The sequence below is a fragment of the Cherax quadricarinatus genome, chromosome 8 (genome assembly GCF_038502225.1).
Source record: "Cherax quadricarinatus isolate ZL_2023a chromosome 8, ASM3850222v1, whole genome shotgun sequence".
NCBI classification, from domain to species: Eukaryota; Metazoa; Arthropoda; class Malacostraca; order Decapoda; family Parastacidae; genus Cherax; species Cherax quadricarinatus.
In genome coordinates, this window is record NC_091299.1 from 32,082,996 (window position 1) to 32,108,914 (window position 25,919).

Consider the following 25,919-nt stretch of genomic DNA (forward strand, 5'->3'; position numbering starts at 1 on the left):
TAGAATGACATGGAGAGCATTTAAATCTGTTGGAGAAGGAAGGCGGGATAGGGGTCGTCCTCGAAAAGGTTGGAAGGAAGGGGTAATGGAGGTTTTGTGGGCGAGGGGCTTGGACTTCCAGCAGGCGTGCATGAACATGTTCGATAGGAGTGAATGGAGACGAATGGTATTTGGGACTTGACGATCTGTTGGAGTGTGAGCAGGGTAATATTTAGTGAAGGGATTCAGGGAAACCGGTTATTTTTATATAGTCAGACTTGAGTCCTGGAAATGGGAAGTACAATGCCTGCACTCTAAAGGAGGGGTTTTGGGATATTAGCAGTTTGGAGGGATATGTTATGTATCTTTATACGTATATGCTTCTAAACTGTTGTGTTCTGAGCACCTCTGCAAAAACAGTGATTGTGTGAGTGAGGTGAAAGTGTTGAATGATGATTTAAGTATTTTCTTTTTGGGGATTTTCTTTCTTTTTGGGTCACCCTGCCTCGGTGGGAGACGGCTGACTTGTTGAAAAAAAAAATGTGTACCTGTGAGAGATAGACACAGAGGCAGAGATAGGCAGAGACAGAGACAGCCAAAGTCAGCCAGCCAGCCAGCCAGCCAGCCAGCCAGCCAGCCAGCCAACCAGCCCAAGTCAGCCAGCCAGCCCAAGTCAGCCAGCCAGCCCAAGTCAGCCAGCCAGCCCAAGTCAGCCAGCCAGCCCAAGCCAGCCAGCCAGCCCAAGCCAGCCAGCCAGCCCAAGCCAGCCAGCCAGCCCAAGCCAGCCCAAGCCAGCCAGCCAGCCCAAGCCAGCCAGCCAGCCAGCCCAAGCCAGCCAGCCAGCCCAAGCAAGCCAGCCAGCCCAAGCAAGCCAGCCAGCCAGCCAGCCTGCCCAAGCCAGCCAGCCAGCCAGCCAGCCCAAGCCAGCCAGCCAGCCCAAGCCAGCCAGCCAGCCCAAGCCAGCCAGACAGCCCAAGCCAGCCAGCCAGCCCAAGCCAGCCAGCCAGCCCAAGCCAGCCAGCCAGCCCAAGCCAGCCAGCCTAAGCCAGCCAGCCCAAGCAAGCCAGCCAGCCCAGGTCAGGCCAGCCAGCTCAGGTCAGGCCAGCCAGCCCAGGTCAGGCCAGCCAGCCCAGGTCAGGCCAGCCAGCCCAGGCCAGCCCAGGCCAGGCCAGGCCAGGCCAGCCCAGCCCAGCCCAGCCCAGCCCAGCCCAGCCCAGCCCAGCCCAGCCCAGCCCACATTACACATGTTCCAGAACTGTTTCTCTTAGGGCAAAGGTTATACGACATTCTGGCAGGATGACACTACCAGTAGTATAAAAAATGAAAGGATGTTGCACAAATGTTGGGCATGGGTTATTATCAAGGTTTTTGATATTTCCTAGACCACTTGTGGCCACATCCATCACCGGGCCACTAAACTTGGAGTCAACATCACTTTCCTCTTAAAAGGGGAGTGTTAATCCGAGATAAGAACATAAGAAAAGAGGAACACTGCAGCAGGCCTGTTGGCCCATACTAGGCAGGTCCTTTACAATTCATCCCACTAACAAAACATTTGCCCAACCCAATTTTCAATGCTACCCAAGAAATAAGCTCTGATGTGCAAGTCCCACTCAAATCCAACCCCTCTCACTCATGTACTTATCCAACCTAAACTTGAAGCTACCCAAAGTCTTAGCCTCAATAGCCCAACTAGGTAGACTGTTCCACTCATCAACCACCCTATTTCCAAACCAATACTTTCCTATGTCCTTTCTAAATCTAAACTTATCCAATTTAAATCCATCACTGCGGGTTCTCTCTTGGAGAGATATCCTTAAGACCTTATTAATATCCCCTTACTGACCAAGCATCTCAGGCCAATTGTACCAAATGTGGAGGCAGGAAAAATAAAATATTGATCTATCAAAATATTGATCTATGTTTGGAGCGCTAGCGGTACTAACGTATATCTACATTTGGACAGTTTAAGGGTTAAGGGTTTTTCATGGGTATACCATAATTCTATAGCAAGAGTGAACAGTTCATGTGGGGACCCAGACTTCATAATGAAGGTGATTTGAGAACACCGACAGTAGTTGATGCTCCTCTGGTGATTGAATCATGATTTTGAAGGTTGGATACACAATATAAAATTCAATCAGGACATCAAGGTGAAGTTGGAAAATTAGATTAGTTAAATGATTATGCTTTTAATCCATGATTATGGGTACATTATCATTAGACTTTGTGTCAAGAAATTAATTAATTTCTGCAGAAATGCTTTATTATAAAAATAAAGGGCACTAAACTTTTGAGTTAAGATTTACTGTCTAATTGGTATGTAGATTATAAAATTTTAATATAAATTTCAGGGATCCAGAACAGTGGAAACCTTTGATCAATGATAGAGCTCTTTTGCCATGGCTTGTGCGTGTGCCTTCTGAAGCTGAGCAACTCCGTGCACGTCAGATAACTGCCCAGCAAATTAATAAGTTGGAAGAACTCTGGAAGGAGAATGCTTCAGCAACATTTGATGACCTAGAGCGTCCAGGTGTGGACGAGGAGCCTCAGCAGGTTTGCTTAAGGTAAAGGGGTTGTACAGTATTTGTTTGATGTGAGGAAAATACTTGCTTGTAGTGAGGAATGTGAAGTCCATCCATTCCTTTCTTTCCAGCCTGATCTCTAGTAATGTTATAAGTCTCATAGGAGGTTAGTTAATTATGACCGTTTATTTCTAAATCCACTTGTCCTCGGTTCAGGGCTTACTGCCTTTTTCCTTTTTTGAATATCTATTATATTTCCTGCCCTCCAGCTATCTGACACTTTCTTGATTGTAATTTTTTCTTATGTGCCTAATTCAAAATATTTTTCTGCTTCCTTCCTAATTTAAGATAAGTAATTTCTGGCTCTTCTAGCTGCCCTGTTGTGACTTTGTACTTTTTTTTTTTCCTCTGCATGAGTGGTTGAATCATGGATACCCCAGTGTTTTTGTCTGTTACCCTGCTTGTTGGTAAATTTTTGTTGTTGTCTGCAGCCCTTCTAGTTGAAAGTTCTCACTATGTATCAGGCTGTCTATTAACTGAAGTTAGTGTCCCATGGAACTCTTTGTTAACAGAACTTCTCATTCCTTCATAACTACCTCTAGTATAGAGCACATCATACACACAAATAACCCGCACATAGGAAAGAGGGGCTTACGACAACATTTTGGTCTGACTTGGACAATTTACAAAGTCGCATCATTCCTAATTTCTCAGCAAAGTGATCTGTTGCACTCAGGGCATTCTATTTTTAAGTATTTCTCGCCCCATCTCGATGGAGGTGAAAGTAAGCTTTGGCCTTACCAATCAATTTTGGCAGTTCTTAAGCATGGATCCTTAGGGTATAGTGTGGGTAGGGATGGGGGGGGGAGCAAAGAATTGAACACTTGTTTTGGAGTTAAAGATATACCTTGGCAAGATAATTGGAGATGAAGATTGGGAGTAGTGAGGACAACTGCTATGGGTAATTGTTATTGAGGTAGTATGAGAGCAGAAGCATCAGTTTCTCTGGAAAAAAAAATGCTGTTTCCTGTTGTTCAGATGAGTGTAATGTGTTTGAATAATTTCCTTTATTCAAAATTTTTATCTTGTCAGAAGGAATGGCTAATTGCTTCAATTATATTGACAGATATGAGGATGGCTTCCAATACCAGAACATTTTTGGACCTTTGGTAAAGTTAGAGGCTGACTACGATAAAAAATTAAAAGAATCCCAGACCCAGGACAAGATTGAAGTGAGGTGGGATATTGGGCTAAATAAGAAGATTTGTGCCTATTTCACTCTTGCCAAAACTGATGGAGGTAAACTCTCTAAATTTTTTATGAGTAGAATAGGGAGCAGAATTAAAAAGGCAAGAAGTGGGCTTATTTCATTATTGCCAAATTTCATGACAGTAAATTCTTCATTTTTATAAGTAAAATAGGGAGCAGAATTATAAAGATAAGGGCTTAAAATATAGTCCTGTCAAATAACTCTTCAGAGTTCATACTACTATTTGAGTAAATTTCTGATTTTTTCCAACTTATAGCTTATAGAGTTACTGACAGCTATTTTTAGTAAGTAATGTATCTTAGCTATAGTAACCTAATGATATAATACTTGTAGTCCTCCTTTTTTATATTATATTATTTTTATCTTCTTGTAGATTCCTACCCAAACCATTATAGTAGTAAATAAAATTATGATATTGGTAATATTTAAATAATAAATGTTTCTTTTCAGATATGCGGCTGATGCATGGTGATGAGTTACGCCTTAGGTACTTGGGTGACCTTCACAAACCCTGGTCTGGGGTTGGACATGTCATCAAGATCCCTGACAATTTTGGGGAAGAAGTGGGGATTGAGTTGAAGTCCAATGTGGGTGTTCCCACAGATTGTCGAGATAAATTTGTAGTGGACTTTGTATGGAAATCAACAAGCTTTGATAGGTTAGTTTTTCATAGCATTTATTAATTATTTATAGAAAATACATATTTATTGGTTTTGGGAATCATTGTCCCTATGTCCCTATCTGATTAGGCCTCTAAATTGCTTGCCTGATGAATACTGTTAGTGCTCACTGCACACTGATATAAGCACCTCAGCCTGTACTGATCAGTAGCTTAACAAGCTTCCTTTCTTAAGACAGTTAACAATGTACACAGTGGTAATTCCTATGGTTGGATATTGAGTAGTTTTTGGACCGTTTTAGCTTTTATTGAGTTATATCTCGAGGAACTTATTCATTGAAAATATTTTAGAGATTGGATCAAAACAGAATGACATGGAGAGCATATAAATCTGTAGGGGAAGGAAGACGGGGTAGGGGTCATCCTCGAAAAGGTTGGAGAGAGGGGGTAAAGGAGGTTTTGTGGGCGAGGGGCTTGGACTTCCAGTAAGCGTGCGTGAGCGTGTTAGATAGGAATGAATGACGACGAATGGTTTTTGGGACCTGACAAGCTGTTGGAGTGTGAGCAGGGTAATATTTAGTGAAGGGATTCAGGGAAACAGGTGATTTTAATATATAGCAGGATTTGAGTACTGGAAATGGGAAGTACAATGCTTGCACTTTAAAGGAGGGGTTTGGGATATTGGCAGTTTGAAGGGATATGTTATATATCTTTATATATGCTTCTAAACTGTTGTATCTGGGTGCCTCTGCAAAGACAGTGACTATGTATGAGTTGAGGTGAAAGTATTGAATGATGAAAGTATTTTCTTTTTAGGGATTTTCTTTCTCTTTTGGGTCACCTTGCCTTGGTGGGAGACAGCCGACTTGTTGAAAAATAAAATAAAAATAATGCCTCTTTTTTTTTTTTTTTCAACAAGTCGGCTGTCTCCCAAAGAGGTAGGGTGACCCGAAAAAGAAAGAAAATCCCCAAAAAGAAAATACTTAAATCATCATTCAACACTTTCACCTCACTCACACATGATCACTGTTTTTGCAGAGGTGCTCAGAATACAACAGTTTAGAAGCATATACGCATAAAGATACACAACATATCCCTCCAAACTGCCAATATCCCAAATCCCTCCTTTAAAGTGCAGGCATTGTATTTCGCATTTCCAGGTCTCAAATCTGGCTATATAAGAATAACCGAATTCTCTGAATCCCTTCACTAAATATTACCTTGCTCACACTCCAACAACTCGTCAGATCCCAAATACCATTCATCTCCATTTGCTCCTATCTAACATGCTCATGCACGCTTGCTGGAAGTCCAAGCCCCTCACCCATAAAACCTCCTTTACCCCCTCCCTCCAACCTTTTCGAGGACGACCATTACCCTGCCTTCCTTCTCCTACGGATTTATACGCTCTCCATGTCATTCTACTTTGATCCATTCTCTCTGAATGACCAAACCTCCTCAACAACCCCTCTTCAGCCTTCTGACTAATACTTTTATTAACTCCACACCTTCTCCGAATTTCCACACTCCGAATTTTCTGCATATTATTCACATCAAACATTGCCCTTAAACAGGACATCTCCACTGCCTCCAACCGCCTCCTCGCTGCAGCATTTGCAACCCAAGCTGCACACCCATATAAGAGTGTTGGTACTGCTATACTTTCATACATTCCCTTCTTTGTCTCCATAGATAACGTTTTTTTGTCTACATATACCTCAACGCACCACTTGTCTTTTTCCCTTCATCAGTTCTATGATTAACCTCATCCTTCATAAATCCATCCGCTGACATGTCAACTCCCAAATATCTGAAAACATTCACTTCTTCCATACTCCTCCTCCCCAATTTGATATCCAGTTTTTCTTTATCTAAATCATTTGATACCCTCATCACCTTACTCTTTTTCTATGTTCACTTTCAACTTTCTACCTTAACACACACTCCCAAACTCGTCCACTAATCTTTGCAATTTTTCTTTAGAATCTCCCATAAGCACAGTATCATCAGCAAAAAGTAACTGTGTCAATTCCCATTTTGTATTTGATTCCTCATAATTTAATCCCACCCCTCTCCCGAACAACCTAGCATTTACTTCTCTTACAACCCCATCTATAAATATATTAAACAACCATGGTGACATTACACATCCCTGTCTAAGACCTACCTTTACCGAGTAGTAGTCTCTTTCTCTTCTACACACCCTAACCTGAGCCTCACTATCCTCATAAAAACTCTTTACAGCATTTAGTAACTTACCACCTATTCCATATACTTTTAACATTGCTCCCCTATCCGCTCTATCGTATGCCTTTTTTTAAATCCATAAATGCAATAAAAACTTCCCTACCTTTATCTAAATACTGTTCACATATATGCTTCAATGTAAACACTTGATCCACACATCCCCTACCCATTCTAAAACCACCTTGCTCATCCACAATCCTACATTCTGTCTTACCTCTTCTTTCTTTCAATAACCCTACCGTACACTTTATCTGGTATACTCAGTAAACTTTTTTTTTTTTTTCTTCAACAAACTGGCCATATCCTACCAAGGCAGAGTGGCCCAAAAAGAAAAACAAAAGTTTCTCTTTTTAAATTTAGTAATACTCAGTAAACTTATTCCTCTATAATTTTTACAATCTCTTTTGTCTCTCTTCTTTTTATATAAAGGGACTATACATGCTTTCTGCCACTCCCTAGGTACCTTCCCCTCTTTCATACATTTATTAAACAAATATACCAACCACTCTGATACTATATTTCCCCCTGCTTTTAACATTTCTGTCATGATCCCGTCAGTTCCAGCTGCTTTACCCCCTTTCATTCTATGTAATGCCTCACGCACCTCCCCCACACTCACATCCTGCTCTTCTTCACTCTTTTTTTTTTTTTTTTTTTTCAACAAGTCGGCCGTCTCCCACCGAGGCAGGGTGACCCAAAAAAGAAAGAAAATCCCCAAAAAGAAAATACTTTCATCATCATTCAACACTTTCACCACACTCGCACATTATCACTGTTTTTGCAGATGTGCTCAGAATACAACAGTCTAGAAGCATACACATATAAAGATACACAACATATCCCTCCAAACTGCCAATATCCCAATATACCTCCCTGGCCAGTGCATGAAATTACCGCCTCCCTTTCTTTATCAACATTTAAAAGTTCCTCAAAATATTCTTGCCATCTACCCAATACCTCCATCTCCCCATCTACTAACTCCCCTACTCTGTTTTTAACTGACATATCCATTCATTCCCTAGGCTTTCTTAACTTGTGTAACTCGCTCCAAAATTTTTTCTTATTTTCATTAAATTTTCTTGACAGTGACTCTCCCACTCTATAATCTGCTCTCCTTTTGCACTCTCTCACCACTCTCTTCACCTTTTTTTTACTCTCCATATACTCTACTCTTCGTATAACACTTCTGCTTTGTAAAAACCTCTCATAAGCTACCTTTTTCTCTTTTATCACACCCTTTACGTCATTATTCCACCAATCACTCCTCTTTCCTCCTGCACCCACCCTCCTATAACCACAGACTTCTGCCCCACATTCTAATACTGCATTTTTAAAACTATTTCAAATCTCTTCAAACACCCCCCTCCCCCCCCCCCCCCACTACTCATACTTGCACCAGCCCACCTTTCTGCCAATAGTTGCTTATATCTCATCTGAACTTCCTCCTCTTCCTTCGTCTTTTGTCTGTCTCATAAATATGCAAGATTACAGGTATGTCTTGCTACTTCTACTTACGCTTTGGTCACAATACACATACATGTACATGTTTATTTATACACACTCATCTGAGTTTTCTTTGATTTTATCTTAATAGTTCTTGTTGTTATTACTTTTCCTTTTATATCCATGGGGAAGTGGAATAAGAATCTTTCCTCCGTAAGCCATGTGTGTTGTAAAAGTCAACTAAAATGCCAGGAACAATGGGCTAGTAACCCCTTTTCCTCTAATAATTACTGAAAAGAATGAGAAGAAAATTATCAAAAGTGCCTCTTCTTGTAAGGAGAAATTTCAGCACTTGCTTATTTGTAATGACCTATTTTTAGCTACAGGAAAACAGCTATGGTCATGGTGTCCCATTTTATTAATATTTAATAAGTTTTAAATTTGCAGTGGTTGTAACACTTGCTACCTCCTTTTGAATTTATTCCATTCTTCTTCCACTATTTTGTGTGTGGGTGTGGATGTAGGTGGGTGTGTGGCTGAGCACATATGTGGCTAGTAGTAGTAATTACTAGATGTCAAAGGTACTTGTCGATAAGAGACCTGGCCTGTGTGTTTTTTTCTTTTGTGTGTGCGTATTTGTGTGGGTGGGTGGGTGAGTGTGCATGCACGTGCAGGTTTGGACCCAAGCATATTCCAAGTGCAATATTCTTCTTTCAACGCACCTGCTGTATCCCACTGAGGTGGGGTGGCCCAAAAAGAAAAACGATAGTTTCGCCTTTTAAATTTAGTAATAAATACAGGAGTAGGGGTTACTAGCCCCTTGCTCCCGGCATTTTAGTCGCCTCTTACAACATGCATGCCTTACGGAGGAAGAATTCTGTTCCACTTCCCCATGGAGATAAGAGGAAATAGACAAGAACAAGAACTAGAAAGAAAATAGAAGAAAACCTAGAGGGGTATGTATACATATATATATATATGCTTGTACATGTATGTGTAGTGTGACCTAAGTGTAAGTAGAAGTAGCAAGACGAACCTGAAATCTTGCATGTTTATGAAACAGAAAAAAAGACACCAGCAATCCTACCATCATGTAAAACAATTACAGGCTTTCGTTTTACACTCACTTGGCAGGACGGTAGTACCTCCCTGGGCGGTTGCTGTCTACCATCCTACTACCTATGATGTGCCATATATAGTGTAATACACCTACCATCCGACTTATGACCTGCTCGACATACGACCATTCGACTTACGACCTTGTTTTCTATGCCAAATTTCTGGGAAATAAACAACTGTTTGTGTTGTACACAGCATTTATCCTAAACCTTACAGTATAAAGTACAGTACTAACAGCATAAAATGTGAAGTAAAAAATGAAATACCAAAATAAAACAATAAAATGAAGTCATTACAAAAATGTGATGTTGATATTTAGTAGTAAGGTTCGACTTACGACCATTTCGACTTACGACCGGTTTCTCGGAACAGAACTCGGTCGTAAGTCGGATGGTACCTGTATATAGTAGAATAGTCTGACATGCTGAATTGTCTGTGCACTAGTACCTTAATGTAATTTTGCCTTTACAAAAGTTTTTCATACCCTTATTTTTGCTTTAACCATGTATTGTTAAACAAATAACCTACACATTGGAGAAAAGCCTTATGATAGCGTTTCAGTCCGACTTGGACCATTATTTGTGTATTGTTCCAGTCACAATATTGTGCCTTTTTATTCTCCATACATTATGTTATGTCACTGTTTAAAATATTAATGTACTGCTTTTGTTCCAACAATTAAGGTCGTTTTACAGTATAGTCAGAAACAAATGTTATTTAAAGAAATTTTACAATTCTGGATATTACTTCAAAGAAAAGCTTAAATTAATTAAAGATTTGATATAGGATGTATAATTGTTCAAAGTTAACATTATCGTAATCAGGATGCAAGCAGCTTTAAGAAAATTTGCTGTAGATGACTCGTCTGTGTCTCCATATATCTACCACCGACTGTTGGGTCATGTAGAGGTGGATGAGCTTATATTCCGTCATATTCATCTCCCAAAACAGCTGTCGGCTCCAAACTTGCCCACCTTGAACAATTCTCAGGTACTTGATTTAATCTTTACAAGATTGTTCCTTGCCAAAGATTGTAACATTTTAAAGACTGAAACTACATTCAGTGGAGGGTTATGTGAATCACCAGTAACACACTGTCTATATAACCTCTAACACCAGCAATAGACTCTGTTCACTCTTATTCCTAGTTTGGCTGTTTTCATTTATCCATACTCATGTGGACCTGCAGATTGACTACAGATCCTAAGCACCAATCAGTATAGCTGGGCTAGAAATAGCAGACAAGGAAGGTGGTGGACACTGCTTCATGGAGCTGTTCACAAAAAAGTAGTATTGGTCTATGAACCACTAATAGGGATTTGAATAGACATATGCAAAAGTGTGTAGTGAAAAATAGCTGAAGATCTTAATTAGGATACTTATAAGTGCAGAGCACTGAGACTGGAAACTTAACCTGTGACTTAGGTGCATTACAAAACTGATTTACTGTACACACACACATCAGTGTACAGCACATGCAAGCAGAGGATCTTTCATATAGGCCTTGGGTAAAGCCTTGCATTATGGGTTAGGGGATGTCACTTAAGCTTTTTTCTCTTGCTAGTTATTATAATATATCAAGCATCTTTTGTAATAGAGCGCATATAGTAATAAAACTCAAACTTACCTATCGAGAATTACGAATGTCAAAATGTTATAGAGGTTGTATGGACCTGTTGCTCTTCTTTTTGTGTCTCATGGATCCTGAACACAGGAATATTCTATTGAGGTCTACAGATTTTAAATTTATTTACTTATATTTCTTTTTTTCCATTACCTATAGGGAATGTATTCACTGTTTTAAGTACATATATGTAATTTCACCCTGCCTCGGTGGGAGACGGCCGACTTGTTGAAAAAAAAAAAAATGTAATTTCAAAATAACTTTTTATTATGAGTAATGCATAAAGTGAAACCTTGATTTAATGTACTAATGGGTTGTGGGGGCATGTCTGTTAATGCCGATTGTTGGTTAAATCTGAATGATTTCAGATATAATGGACTTTGTCCAGTATATCTGAAATCAATTTACCCATTAATGGATAGTTTCATTATTTCTGGAAGTTGTCTCGCCACAGATTTTGTCCATTTGCTCTGAAATCCATTAAATTGAAGTTGTAATGTATATTTTTGTTTGTAATAATTTACTATGAAATGTATCTGCATGCCTATAGTGAGTGCAAATTATGACAAGTTTGTAATTTTCAGCAATATGCCTTGAAGCATGCCTTGCAACGACCTTTGTCATTAATCCAAGGCCCACCAGGCACTGGCAAGACAGTGACTTCAGCCACCATTGTGTACCAATTGGTAAAGCAGACTGGTGGCTCCGTCCTGGTGTGTGCACCTTCCAACACAGCTGTTGACCAGCTCACAGAGAAAATTCATAAGACTGGACTTAAGGCAAGTGATTTTATGTCTTAAGATCTACCTAATGTATGTGTGACATCTAATTTTAATAATCTATGGATTAAGATTCAAGGCAGTGTGATTGTGGACTAGTTTATAGTCAGATGGTTATCTTACTGGCTGATTAAAGTTGGTTATAATTTCTCATATTGCTTTCTTTCATTGATGTTGATGAAAGGCTCTTAACCCAAGGAATTAAACATGATCTCTTTTCCTTGGATCAAGCCTGATTATCTCCCATCCCTCAGGCACTGTATGACCCCCAATGGGTTTAGCACTTACTCCTGAATGTAATAATAATAATAATAATAATAATAATAATAATAATAATAATAATAATAGATAGAGGAGAAATGTGGCAGATGTTGCATGTATATGGAATAGGTGGTAAGATACTAAATGCTGTAAAGAGTTTTTATGAGGATAGTGAGGCTCAGGTTAGGGTGTGTAGAAGAGAGGGAGACTACTTCCCGGTAAAAGTAGGTCTTAGACAGGGATGTGTGATGTCACCATGGTTGTTTAATATATTTATAGATGGGGTTGTAAAGGAAGTAAATGCTAGGGTGTTTGGGAGAGGGGTGGGATTAAATTTTGGGGAATCAAATTCAAAATGGGAATTGACACAGTTACTTTTTGCTGATGATACTGTGCTTATGGGAGATTCTAAAAAAAAATTGCAAAGGTTAGTGGATGAGTTTGGGAATGTGTGTAAAGGTAGAAAGTTGAAAGTGAACATAGAAAAGAGTAAGGTGATGAGGGTGTCAAATGATTTAGATAAAGAAAAATTGGATATCAAATTGGGGAGGAGGAGTATGGAAGAAGTGAATGTTTTCAGATAGTTGGGAGTTGACGTGTCGGCGGATGGATTTATGAAGGATGAGGTTAATCATAGAATTGATGAGGGAAAAAAGGTGAGTGGTGCGTTGAGGTATATGTGGAGTCAAAAAACGTTATCTATGGAGGCAAAGAAGGGAATGTATGAAAGTATAGTAGTACCAACACTCTTATATGGGTGTGAAGCTTGGGTGGTAAATGCAGCAGCGAGGAGACGGTTGGAGGCAGTGGAGATGTCCTGTTTAAGGGCAATGTGTGGTGTAAATATTATGCAGAAAATTCGGAGTGTGGAAATTAGGAAAAGGTGTGGAGTTAATAAAAGTATTAGTCAGAGGGCAGAAGAGGGGTTGTTGAGGTGGTTTGGTCATTTGGAGAGAATGGATCAAAGTAGAATGACATGGAAAGCATATAAATCTATAGGGGAAGGAAGGCGGGGTAGGGGTCGTCCTCGAAAGGGTTAGAGAGGGGGGGTAAAGGAGGTTTTGTGGGCAAGGGGCTTGGACTTCCAGCAAGCGTGCGTGAGCGAGTTAGATAGGAGTGAATGGAGACGAATGGTACTTGGGACCTGACGATCTGTTGGAGTGTGAGCAGGGTAATATTTAGTGACGGGATTCAGGGAAACCGGTTATTTTCATAAAGTCGGACTTGAGTCCTGGAAATGGGAAGTACAATGCCTGCACTTTAAAGGAGGGGTTTGGGATATTGGCAGTTTGGAGGGATATGTTGTGTATCTTTATATGTGTATGCTTCTAAACTGTTGTATTCTGAGCACCTCTGCAAAAACAGTGATAATGTGCGTGTGTGGTGAAAGTGTTGAATGATGATGAAAGTATTTTCTTTTTTGGGATTTTCTTTCTTTTTTGGGTCACCCTGCCTCGGTGGGAGACGGCCGACTTGTTGAAAAAAAAAATAATAATAATAATACCCACTTAAGCACTGTACATACTTTCTTTAGGTGGTGTACATTAAAAAACTTCTAACACAAATAATGGATTTCTGAAAATACAATAAAGGCCTGATAAAATGGACTGATATAGGGAGGGGGGTCTGATTTTTTTAAAATTCTATTAATTTGAGCATTTCAATTAACCCTTAAACTGTCCAAGCAGATCTACATTCATGTGTGTAGTGCTCCAAAAGTAGATCTACGTTTTTTTATATATTTTCAAATATATAAAAAAAAAAAGTTTTTCTTACAAGTTTTCAAATGTAAGAAAAAAAAAATTACTTTTTTGCACACTTTCAAATGTTGAAAAAACGTAGATCTACGTTTGGACAGTTTAAGGGTTAAGTGGATGTAATCTGCTTAATTGATCATGGATGATTGCCCAATGAAACGTACTTAGTCCACTGTATTGATGAACTACCAGACATACTGAGAATAAACTAGAGTATGATAGAATATTGTCTGTAAGTGAACCTGAAAAGTGTTGTACTGTGCTCTTGTACTGTACAATACTGTATAGTACAAAAGAGTACAGTACAGTAATTTTTTGTACCTTTTTCTGGTTTTCTGTTTGTTTTGCTTTATCATAGTACTCACACTTAAATGTCAGCCTCTAGTTTCTTTATTCATTCAATGTTAAGTAAAAGGACAGAAATGCAACTAATGTGACATTTTATTGTGGCAACGTTCGCTCTCCAGGAGCTTTATCAAGCCGTTACAAACAATACATGGACACAGAAGCTATATATAGGCTTAGTGTGAGGTGTAATATTAATGGTAGTAGTAGTAGTAATTTAAGTTGTAGAGATAGTAGTAATACATTATGATAGAACAATTAACTTGTACATAAGTAAAAGGTTATAAAAGCTATTACTTGGGTAGCATAAAAATAGGTTAACAAAGTATTTCTGTTTATACACCTTAGTACCGTATTAATTCAAGTTTATGCTTATTAGTAAAGGTTACATGCTTTAGTGGTCATTGCTAACAACACTGTACACAGTATTTTTAACCCCTTCAGTATTGGTCGTATAATATTATGGCTTTGAAGTCAGTGTTGGTCTCATAATACTACACCAAAATTCAGATCTTGTGGGAAAACCTTGTAGGCCTACTTATGAGAGAATGGGTCTACGTGGTCAGTTTTTTTTTTTATTATTATTATTATCACACTGGCCGATTCCCACCAAGGCAGGGTGGCCCGAAAAAGAAAAATTTTCACCATCATTCACTCCATCACTGTCTTGCCAGAAGGGTGCTTTACACTACAGTTTTTAAACTGCAACATTAACACCCCTCCTTCAGAGTGCAGGCACTGTACTTCCCATCTCCAGGACTCAAGTCCGGCCTGCTGGTTTCCCTGAACCCCTTCATAAATGTTACTTTGCTCACACTCCAACAGCACGTCAAGTATTAAAAACCATTTGTCTCCATTCACTCCTATCAAACATGCTCACGCATGCCTGCTGGAAGTCCAAGCCCCTCGCACACAAAACCTCCTCTACCCCCTCCCTCCAACCTTTCCTAGGCCGACCCCTACCCCGCCTTCCTTCCACTACAGACTGATACACTCTTGAAGTCATTCTGTTTCGCTCCATTCTCTCTACATGTCCGAACCACCTCAACAACCCTTCCTCAACCCTCTGGACAACAGTTTTGGTAATCCTGCACCTCCTCCTAACTTCCAAACTACGAATTCTCTGCATTATATTCACACCACACATTGCCCTCAGACATGACATCTCCACTGCCTCCAGCCTTCTCCTTGCCGCAACATTCATCACCCATGCTTCACACCCATATAAGAGCGTTGGTAAAACTATACTCTCATACATTCCCCTCTTTGCCTCCAAGGACAAAGTTCTTTGTCTCCACAGGCTCCTAAGTGCACCACTCACCCTTTTCCCCTCATCAATTCTATGATTCACCTCATCTTTCATAGACCCATCCGCTGACACGTCCACTCCCAAATATCTGAATACATTCACCTCCTCCATACTCTGGTTAGTGTGTGCGGTATAAAGAAGATCCTGCAGTATGCAGTGCATAAGATAAAAAACTGCAACTGCATTTTTGGTTTAACCCTTTGACTGTTTAAGTCGTATATATATGTCCTACAAGGTACCGTGTTTGACGTATATACAGTGGAACCTCAAATTTCGAACTTAATCCGTTCCAGGAGCTAGTTCTAAATTCGAAAAGTTTGAAATTCGAAGCAATATTTCCCATAAGAAATAATAGAAATACAATTAATCCGTTTCAGAAACCCAAAAATATTCACAAAAAAAAATACATTTTATAGAGATTAATTACAGTTTTACATACACACAACAAATGCTATAGTCTTTAATTATGTATAGTAATATAAAATAACATTTTTACTTATCTTTATTGAAGATTGGTGATGGCATCTGGAAGATAGGGAGGAGGAGAGAGGGAGTTGGGGTTATTGTTTGGAAGGAGAATCCCCCTCCATGAGGACTCCGGTATCAAAGCCCTCTCTGGGGTTGCTTCCCTTCTCTGTATTTTAATGCCACTAGGACCAGCTTGAGAGTCATTGGACCCCAGTCCCACAAAATAACTGTCCACAATGATCTGTCTCACAAAATAACTCCACAGTTGTCTGTTTCTGTCTCACAAAATAACTCCACAGTCGTCTGTTTGTCTCACAAAATAACTGTCCACAATCGTCTGTCTCACAAAATAACTCCACAGTCGTCTGTTTCTGTCTCACAAAATAACTGTCCACAGTCGTCTGTTTCTGTCTCACAAAATAACTGTCCACAGTCCTCTGTACATCCTGGCAAGCTCAACAAGTCTCACTCCAATCTCATACTTCTGTATTATTTCCTTCTTCACATCTTTGGTGTTTCTCACTTTCTTTACCACAGGGGTACCGCTAACAAGCTTCTTTGGGCCCATGGCAGCTTATTTCACAGCCCCACAAGCACTAAACACAATTAAATAATCGTAAAATGTGTGAATGAGATCGCAGGTTAGTGTTCACTCAAGCATAAACAAAGCTAGACTGCTCATGGCGCCTGTGCGGGGACACGGACAGAGCGGGCCAGCGGACAGGTCCCGTACCCGGCGGTTCGAAAATAGGGGTGCGTTCGATAATAGGGACACAGTTTGTCCGAAAAAATGGTCTTATTTTCGAAACGTTCGATATGTGATACGTTCGATTTTTGAGGTTCCACTGTATACTCATAAATTCTAGCGGCTTCAAATCAAGCAGGAGAAAGCTGGTAGGCCCACATGTGAGAGAATGGGTCTGTGTGGTCAGTGTGCACCATATAAAAAAAATCCTGGAGCACGCAGTGCATAATGAGAAAAAAAAACTCCGACCCTTTTTTTTATATTAAAGTGCCGAATTTGTGGTCTATTTTTGTATAGGTAGTAGGTTGGTAGACAGCAACCACCCAGGAAAGTACTACCGTCCTGCCAGATGACTGTGAAACAAAAACCTGTAACTGTTTTGCATGATGGTAGGATTGCTGGTTTCTTTTTCTGTCTCATAAACACGCTAAGATAACAGGGATATCTTGCTACTCCTACTTACACTTTGGTCACACTTCACAGACACGCACATGCATATATATATATATACATACATCTAGGTTTTTCTCCTTTTTCTAAATAGCTCTTGTTCTTTTTTATTTCTTCTATTGTCCATGGGGAAGTGGAAAAGAATCTTTCCTCCGTAAGCCATGCGTGTCGTATGAGGCGACTAAAATGCCGGGAGCAATGGGCTAGTAACCCCTTCTCCTGTATACATTTACTAAAAAAGAGAAGAAGAAAAACTTTATAAAACTGGGATGCTTAAATGTGCGTGGATGTAGTGCGGATGACAAGAAACAGATGATTGCTGATGTTATGAATGAAAAGAAGTTGGATGTCCTGGCTCTAAGCGAAACAAAGCTGAAGGGGGTAGGAGAATTTCAGTGGGGGGAAATAAATGGGATTAAATCTGGAGTATCTGAGAGAGTTAGAGCAAAGGAAGGGGTAGCAGTAATGTTAAATGATCAGTTATGGAAGGAGAAAAGAGAATATGAATGTGTAAATTCAAGAATTATGTGGATTAAAGTAAAGGTTGGATGCGAGAAGTGGGTCATAATAAGCGTGTATGCACCTGGAGAAGAGAGGAATGCAGAGGAGAGAGAGAGATTTTGGGAGATGTTAAGTGAATGTATAGGAGCCTTTGAACCAAGTGAGAGAGTAATTGTGGTAGGGGACCTGAATGCTAAAGTAGGAGAAACTTTTAGAGAGGGTGTGGTAGGTAAGTTTGGGGTGCCAGGTGTAAATGATAATGGGAACCCTTTGATTGAACTTTGTATAGAAAGGGGTTTAGTTATAGGTAATACATATTTTAAGAAAAAGAGGATAAATAAGTATACACGATATGATGTAGGACGAAATGACAGTAGTTTGTTGGATTATGTATTGGTAGATAAAAGACTGTTGAGTAGACTTCAGGATGTACATGTTTATAGAGGGGCCACAGATATATCAGATCACTTTCTAGTTGTAGCTACACTGAGAGTAAAAGGTAGATGGGATACAAGGAGAATAGAAGCATCAGGGAAGAGAGAGGTGAAGGTTTATAAACTAAAAGAGGAGGCAGTTAGGGTAAGATATAAACAGCTATTGGAGGATAGATGGGCTAATGAGAGCATAGGCAATGGGGTCGAAGAGGTATGGGGTAGGTTTAAAAATGTAGTGTTAGAGTGTTCAGCAGAAGTTTGTGGTTACAGGAAAGTGGGTGCAGGAGGGAAGAGGAGCGATTGGTGGAATGATGATGTAAAGAGAGTAGTAAGGGAGAAAAAGTTAGCATATGAGAAGTTTTTACAAAGTAGAAGTGATGCAAGGAGGGAAGAGTATATGGAGAAAAAGAGAGAGGTTAAGAGAGTGGTGAAGCAATGTAAAAAGAGAGCAAATGAGAGAGTGGGTGAGATGTTATCAACAAATTTTGTTGAAAATAAGAAAAAGTTTTGGAGTGAGATTAACAAGTTAAGAAAGCCTAGAGAACAAATGGATTTGTCAGTTAAAAATAGGAGAGGAGAGTTATTAAATGGAGAGTTAGAGGTATTGGGAAGATGGAGGGAATATTTTGAGGAATTGTTAAATGTTGATGAAGATAGGGAAGCTGTGATTTCGTGTATAGGGCAAGGAGGAATAACATCTTGTAGGAGTGAGGAAGAGCCAGTTGTGAGTGTGGGGGAAGTTCGTGAGGCAGTAGGTAAAATGAAAGGGGGTAAGGCAGCCGGGATTGATGGGATAAAGATAGAAATGTTAAAAGCAGGTGGGGATATAGTTTTGGAGTGGTTGGTGCAATTATTTAATAAATGTATGGAAGAGGGTAAGGTACCTAGGGATTGGCAGAGAGCATGCATAGTTCCTTTGTATAAAGGCAAAGGGGATAAAAGAGAGTGCAAAAATTATAGGGGGATAAGTCTGTTGAGTGTACCTGGTAAAGTGTATGGTAGAGTTATAATTGAAAGAATTAAGAGTAAGACGGAGAATAGGATAGCAGATGAACAAGGAGGCTTTAGGAAAGGTAGGGGGTGTGTGGACCAGGTGTTTACAGTGAAACATATAAGTGAACAGTATTTAGATAAGGCTAAAGAGGTCTTTGTGGCATTTATGGATTTGGAAAAGGCGTATGACAGGGTGGATAGGGGGGCAATGTGGCAGATGTTGCAAGTGTATGGTGTAGGAGGTAGGTTACTGAAAGCAGTGAAGAGTTTTTACGAGGATAGTGAGGCTCAAGTTAGAGTATGTAGGAAAGAGGGAAATTTTTTCCCAGTAAAAGTAGGCCTTAGACAAGGATGTGTGATGTCACCGTGGTTGTTTAATATATTTATAGATGGGGTTGTAAGAGAAGTAAATGCGAGGGTCTTGGCAAGAGGCGTGGAGTTAAAAGATAAAGAATCACACACAAAGTGGGAGTTGTCACAGCTGCTCTTTGCTTATGACACTGTGCTCTTGGGAGATTCTGAAGAGAAGTTGCAGAGATTGGTGGATGAATTTGGTAGGGTGTGCAAAAGAAGAAAATTAAAGGTGAATACAGGAAAGAGTAAGGTTATGAGGATAACAAAAAGATTAGGTGATGAAAGATTGAATATCAGATTGGAGGGAGAGAGTATGGAGGAGGTGAACGTATTCAGATATTTGGGAGTGGACGTGTCAGCGGATGGGTCTATGAAAGATGAGGTGAATCATAGAATTGATGAGGGAAAAAGAGTGAGTGGTGCACTTAGGAGTCTGTGGAGACAAAGAACTTTGTCCTTGGAGGCAAAGAGGGGAATGTATGAGAGTATAGTTTTACCAACGCTCTTATATGGGTGTGAAGCGTGGGTGATGAATGTTGCAGCGAGGAGAAGGCTAGAGGCAGTGGAGATGTCATGTCTGAGGGCAATGTGTGGTGTGAATATAATGCAGAGAATTCGTAGTTTGGAAGTTAGGAGGAGGTGCGGGATTACCAAAACTGTTGTCCAGAGGGCTGAGGAAGGGTTGTTGAGGTGGTTCGGACATGTAGAGAGAATGGAGCGAAACAGAATGACTTCAAGAGTGTATCAGTCTGTAGTGGAAGGAAGGCGGGGTAGGGGTCGGCCTAGGAAAGGTTGGAGAGAGGGGGTAAAGGAGGTTTTGTGTGCGAGGGGCTTGGACTTCCAGCAGGTATGCATGAGCGTGTTTGATAGGAGTGAATGGAGACAAATGGTTTTTAATACTTGATGTGCTGTTGGAGTGTGAGCAAAGTAACATTTATGAAGGGGTTCAGGGAAACCGGCAGGCCGGACTTGAGTCCTGGAGATGGGAAGTACAGTGCCTGCACTCTGAAGGAGGGGTGTTAATGTTGCAGTTTAAAAACTGTAGTGTAAAGCACCCTTCTGGCAAGACAGTGATGGAGTGAATGATGGTGAAAGTTTTTCTTTTTCGGGCCACCCTGCCTTGGTGGGAATCGGCCAGTGTGATAATAAAAAAAAATAAAATTTTGTATAGTATGTATTTATGGATGTACTCTCGTTTTCTTGGTCTCATTTGATAGAATGGAAAACATAATTATAGAAATAGAGGTAATTTTGGTTGGTTTTACTATAAAAAGAACCTGGAAATGGAGCTCAAAGTAGGGGAAATGTTTGATTTTTGCTGATGTTCAAAAGTAAACAAATGATGTCATTGTCCAATAAATGTCCAACTAGCCATTCTAATGTGCAGTCATGAATGGGTTGACATTATTTGTATAACTGTTACAATATTGCAGTAGTCTGCATAACAGTAAATCTTCTATTTTTTTGTTTGAATAAAAATTCAAAATAGAAAGCAAGTGTAATATCAGAGGGGCCTGGAGATGTAACTGATGAACAAAGAAAATGTTATTTTAGAGCTAGGAATGTCTGCATTGTTCATTCTGGACCTTATTTTGAAATTGTCATATTTTTTAATTTTCGCGAAATTGGCCAAATTGCAAATTTCTGACCTCGTTATTGGGTAGTTGAAATCGGTAAATGGGCATTTTATTGTACTCAATCGATAGAAAAAATGGAGTTCTAAAGAAATAGCTACGAGTTTGGTCAACTGGAACAATGGAATTAGCCGAAAATAGGGCTCAAAGTGGGTGAAATCGCCGATTTGTAAATATCACTGAGGTCGTTAACTTCGCAAGAGCGTAATTCCATCAGATTTCATTTTTTTTTTTTGGTGTCATTACAATCGAGAAAAGATTCTCTATCATTCCATAAGAAAAATAATTTTTTTTTTTAAATTTTGCGACACCAGGAGACACCTCAGGATTGGGGGTTGCGACAGTCAAGGGGTTAAAACATTGAATTTGCAGTGTATTTTGGTGTTTATGGTTGTATCCTTGTTTTCTTGGTGTCATTCAATAGAATGGAAGATATATTACAGAAATAGAGATGATTTTGAATGGTTCACAGAGTGCAAGTAGCTTAAAATTGAGCTCAAAGTAGCAGAAATGTTCAATTTTTTATTATGTTTGAGAATAAAGAAATCACGTCACACTTCCAGTACACATCAACTGGTGGGTCTAATGTGCATTCACAAATGCGCTGATATTATTTATGCAATTCTTACAATTATGCAGTAGTCTGAATAACAGTAAATCTTCTATTTTTTGTGTCTGGAGTTTCTGGAGTTTATCTGGAGAGAGTTCCGGGGGTCAACGCCCCCGTGGCCCGGTCTGTGACCAGGCCTCCTTAGGTCAGTGTCCCAGGATGCGACCCACACCAGTCGACTAACACCCAGGTACCCATTTTACTGATGGGGAACATAGACAACAGGTGGAAAGAAACACGTCCAATGTTTCTACTCTGGCTGGGAATCGAACCCAGGCCCTCACCGTGTGAAGCGAGAGCGTTAACCACCAGGCCACCATTAAATGAGACTCGGTGATTATTATTATTACTAATATGACGTCTCGAGACATAAGACACTGATTTTAATGTGTACCTGCACACCAGCACAGTATGTAAGTTTATTTAGGTACAGGTATACATAAGTATAATTATCAGAGTATATATAAAATATGAAATAACTTTTAAAAACACTTGAAATTTTGAAGTTCCCAGACATAATGGAGAGACTTAGTGCTTACGGATCTCACGGAGAATGTAAGCAAACCGGGTTAGGCGTGGTGACCGTATTAGAAAGTCAGGTAGGGGGAGCTGTATAGCGAGTTTTGGTCATAATTTGAAATGACCGTATTAGTGGAACGCCGTAATGCGAAATGCCGTAAAGTGGGGCCCTACTGTACTTTGTATGCTTCTGTATTCAGCTTCTCTAGGCACTGGTGGGGATTTAGGGTGCTCATATCTGATTCCCAGGGTATGTCTGATAGCGCTTGGTTTATCTTTTCCCTAGTCAATTCTATGGTTGTTAAAATTAAACTTATTGAACATCCCGTCTCTAACATTAGTGATGCAGTTTCCTACCCCTGAGTTAATACTAGTTTGAACCTCTATGATGTTATGATCAGAGTAAATAGTTTTGGAAACTGTTATGTCTCTGATCAGTTCCTTGTTGTTTATGAATAAAAATGAGAAGCAAGCATAATATAAGAATGACCTGGAGAAGTGACTAATGAACTGAGAAAATGTTATTTTAGTGCCAGGAATGTCTCCATTGTTTATTCTGGCCTCTATTTTGAAATTGGCCTTTTTTGAATTTTATGTAAAATTGGCCAAATTAGTAATTTCTGGTGGCTTTTTTGGGTAGTTGAAATAGGTAAATGGGCAGTTTCTTGTACTAAGTCGATAGAAGAAAAGGAGTTCTAGCGAAATAGCTATGAGTTTGGATGAGTGGAACAAAGGAATTGGTGCAAAATAGGGCTCAAAGTTGGAGAAATTGGTGATGAGTAAATATTGCCGAGACCACTAAATTTGCAAATCTAAATCTGTAAGTGTTTCATCAAGTTTCGAACTTTTGGTATCATTACCTTCGGAAAAAGATTATCATTTCATGAGAAAATTTTTTTTTTTTTAAATGAGCAAGTTTGCGAGCAGGGGTCTTGGCACTCAAAGAGTTAAAAAATGATTGAAAATACAGTAAATCTAGGGAAAAATTGGAGATGAAATGATGGTGTAAGTGTGTGTTCAGACAACACAATAAATGACATGGACAGTCACTGGCTGACTGCTGCTCAAGAATAACGAAAGTGTATGTGTTCAGGATGAACCTCGGACCATACAAACTTAAAATTAAGTGGAGCCATTCGATATGATGGATTTGGTTCGCTTCATGGCTATACTAACCGGACACCCCATTAAATATACATGTTGAGCCTTTGTCCAGCCAGATTTTTTGTCTGCTTTAACTGACATCTGCTTTATGGGAGGTCTCTCTTATTGGATCTTTACTGTATTACTCCTCAACTGAGACTGCTTATACAGTGGACCCCCGGATTACGACATCATTGTTTTTTTTTTTTTTTCAACAAGTCGGCCGTCTCCCACCGAGGCAGGGTGACCCAAAAAAGAAAGAAAATCCCCAAAAAGAAAATACTTTCATCATCATTCAACACTTCCACCATACTCACACATTATCACTGTTTTTGCAGAGGTGCACAGAATACAACAGTTTAGAAGCATATACATATAAAGATACACAACATATCCCTCCAAACTGCCAATATCCCAAACCCCTCCTTTAAAGTGCAGACATTGTACTTCCCATTTTCAGGACTCAAGTCCGACTATATGAAAATAACCGGTTTCCCTGCATCCCTTCAGGTCCCAAGTACCATTCGTCTCCATTCACTCCTTTCTAACACGCTCACGCACGCTTGCTGGAAGTCCAAGCCCCTCGCCCACAAAACCTCCTTTACCCCCTCTCTCCAACCCTTTCGAGGACGACCCCTACCCCGCCTTCCTTCCCCTATAGATTTATATGCTTTCCATGTCATTCTACTTTGATCCATTCTCTCTAAATGACTAAACCACCTCAACAACCCCTCTTCTGCCCTCTGACTAATACTTTTATTAACTCCACACCTTTTCCTAATTTCCACACTCCAAATTTTCTGCATAATATTTACACCACACATTGCCCTTAAACAGGACATCTCCACTGCCTCCAACCGTCTCCTCGCTGCTGCATTTACCACCCAAGCTTCACACCCATATAAGAGTGTTGGTACTACTATACTTTCATACATTCCCTTCTTTGCCTCCATAGATAACATTTTTTGACTCCACATATACCTCAACGCACCACTCGCCTTTTTTCCTTCATCAATTCTATGATTAACCTCATCCTTCATGAATCCATCCACCGACACGTCAACTCCCAAGTATCTGAAAACATTCACTTCTTCCATACTCCTCCTCCTCAATTTGATATCCAATTTTTCTTTATCTAAATCATTTGATACCCTCATCACCCTACTCTTTTCTGTGTTCACTTTCAACTTTCTACCTTTGCACACATTCCCAAACTCATCCACTAACCTTTGCAATTTTTCTTTAGAATCTCCCATAAGCACAGTATCATCAGCAAGAAGTAACTGTGTCAATTCCCATTTTGAATTTGATTCCCCATAATTTAATCCCACCCCTCTCCCGAACACCCTAGCATTTACTTCCTTTACAACCCCATCTATAAATATATTAAACAACCATGGTGACATTACACATCCCTGTCTAAGACGTACTTTTACCGGGAAGTAGTCTCCCTCTCTTCTACACACCCTAACCTGAGCCTCACTATCCTCATAAACTCTTTACAGCATTTAGTAACTTACCACCTATTCCATATATGTACTTGCAACATCTGCCACATTGCTCCTCTATCCACTCTTATCATATGCCTTTTCTAAATCCATAAACGCAATGAAAACTTCCCTGCCTTTATCTAAATACTGTTCACATATATGCTTCAATGTAAACACTTGATCTACACATCCCCTAACCACTCTGAAACCTCCTTGCTCATCCGCAACCCTACATTCTGTCTTATCTCTAATTCTTTCAATTATAACCCTACCGTACACTTTTCCTGGTATACTCAGTAAACTTATTCCTCTATAATTTTTGCAATCTCTTTTGTCCCCTTTCCCTTTATATAAAGGGACTATACATGCTCTCTGCCAATCCCTAGGTACCTTCCCCTCTTTCATACATTTATTAAACAAAAGTACCAACCACTCCAACACTATATCCCCCCTGCTTTTCACATTTCTGTCATGATCCCATCAGTTCCAGCTGCTTTACCCCCTTTCATTGTATTAAGTAATATTCAGATTAAGTAAGGTTTTTTGCATCAAAATATTGGCTCGGTTAACGACACAGAAATCGGTTAGTCATTTGTCCTGAATGTGTCCGTGTGCCGTGAGCGACCCGGCCACTCCATGTACAGCCAGTGTGCCATTGTTTACAAGCCAGTGAGGACGGTTCCATGTGTACATGCGATTCATTTTGTAATATTCCATTGTTTTTAGTGCTTGTAACTGCTAAATAAGCCACCATGGGCCCAAAGAAAGCTTCTAGTGCCAGCCCTTTGGTAAAGAGAGTGAGAAACACCATAGAATTCAAGAAAGATCATTGCACAATATGAAAGTGGAGTGTGTGTCTCCAAGCTGACCAGGTTGTATAACCCCATACAACCATCGCTACTATCTTGGCCAAGAAAAAAGGCAATCAAGGAAACTTTTGTTGTGAAAGGTGCAAATATACTTACAAAACAGAGATCACAAATACTCGAAGATGTGGAGAAGTGGTTGTTTCGGATCAACGAGAAACAATTTCCAGGAGATAGTGTTTCACCGTCAGTTATATGTGAAAAGGCAAGGCAGTTGAATGATGATCTCATTAAGAAAATGCCTGGAATTAGTGCTCATATTGGTGAATTTAAGACCAGCAAAGGTTGGTTTGAGAGATTCAAGAATCATAGTGACATTCACAGTGTGATAAGGCATGGTGAGGCTGCCAGTTCTGACCAAAAAGTGGCTGAAAAATATATTCAGGACTTCAAGGGGTACAAAGAGGCTGAAAAATTAAAACCCCAACAAGTGTT

The 25,919-nt window shown here is 39.8% G+C and overlaps 1 protein-coding gene across 2 annotated transcripts in view; it reads left to right on the forward strand.

Moving 5' to 3' along the window:
* Upf1 (Upf1 RNA helicase) overlaps positions 1 to 25,919 on the forward strand; it is a 168,429-nt gene that overhangs the window by 59,239 nt on the left and 83,271 nt on the right. For both annotated transcript variants that reach the window (XM_070083022.1, XM_053772040.2), the window contains exons 5-9: positions 2,334 to 2,546; positions 3,631 to 3,803; positions 4,225 to 4,432; positions 10,027 to 10,192; positions 11,411 to 11,605. In XM_070083022.1, coding sequence (XP_069939123.1) covers positions 2,334 to 2,546; positions 3,631 to 3,803; positions 4,225 to 4,432; positions 10,027 to 10,192; positions 11,411 to 11,605 — 955 coding nt within the window. The remainder of the gene's footprint in view (positions 1 to 2,333; positions 2,547 to 3,630; positions 3,804 to 4,224; positions 4,433 to 10,026; positions 10,193 to 11,410; positions 11,606 to 25,919) is intronic.